This window comes from Austrofundulus limnaeus, unplaced genomic scaffold (genome assembly GCF_001266775.1).
Source record: "Austrofundulus limnaeus strain Quisiro unplaced genomic scaffold, Austrofundulus_limnaeus-1.0 Scaffold263, whole genome shotgun sequence".
NCBI classification, from domain to species: Eukaryota; Metazoa; Chordata; class Actinopteri; order Cyprinodontiformes; family Rivulidae; genus Austrofundulus; species Austrofundulus limnaeus.
Genome location: NW_013952665.1, coordinates 671,862 through 672,297, shown reverse-complemented (window position 1 = coordinate 672,297; position 436 = coordinate 671,862). Strand labels below are relative to the sequence as shown.

The 436-nt window shown below is 33.5% G+C and overlaps 1 protein-coding gene across 1 annotated transcript in view; it reads right to left on the bottom strand.

Annotated features, from left to right (window-relative positions):
* Positions 1-22: 22 nt before the first annotated feature.
* anxa5b (annexin A5b) overlaps positions 23-436 on the bottom strand; it is a gene marked incomplete in the record, with an annotated part of 6,611 nt that continues 6,197 nt past the window's right edge. Inside the window, 1 exon segment of the mRNA XM_014020702.1 lies at positions 23-341. Within this exon segment, the coding sequence (XP_013876156.1) occupies positions 279-341 (63 nt within the window).

Here is a 436-nt window from a genome sequence, read left to right as displayed (position 1 = left end):
GTGTTTAAAACAAACTCATCAATGACCTTCATTAACCAAAACATTTAATATTTCATTTACTGGTTCTGCCATACAAAGTGCAAACAAAACAAATGGTAGATTGATATAAAACACATAGCGAGAGGTTATTAATGGACCAAAAGCTACATTTAAAATGTTAGCTACCTTTCAAAAGTCATAGTTTAAAAAGAACCTGATGTGGTTTCTCTAGAATAATAACATTAATTGATATAAAGGAGGCACTTCAGATGTCTTCCTGATGTCGATAGTTGTCGTGTTTATGCGTCGTCTCCACCACAGAGCAACAGTAAAGCCTTTCTGTAGTCCCCATTAGTATCTCCCTGAAACAACCAGACAGAAAATTATTTGTAAGAAATACGTTTAACAAAATAAAAACATGTCAGACTTTGACATTGTTTTTTTTTTTGTGCAGCGG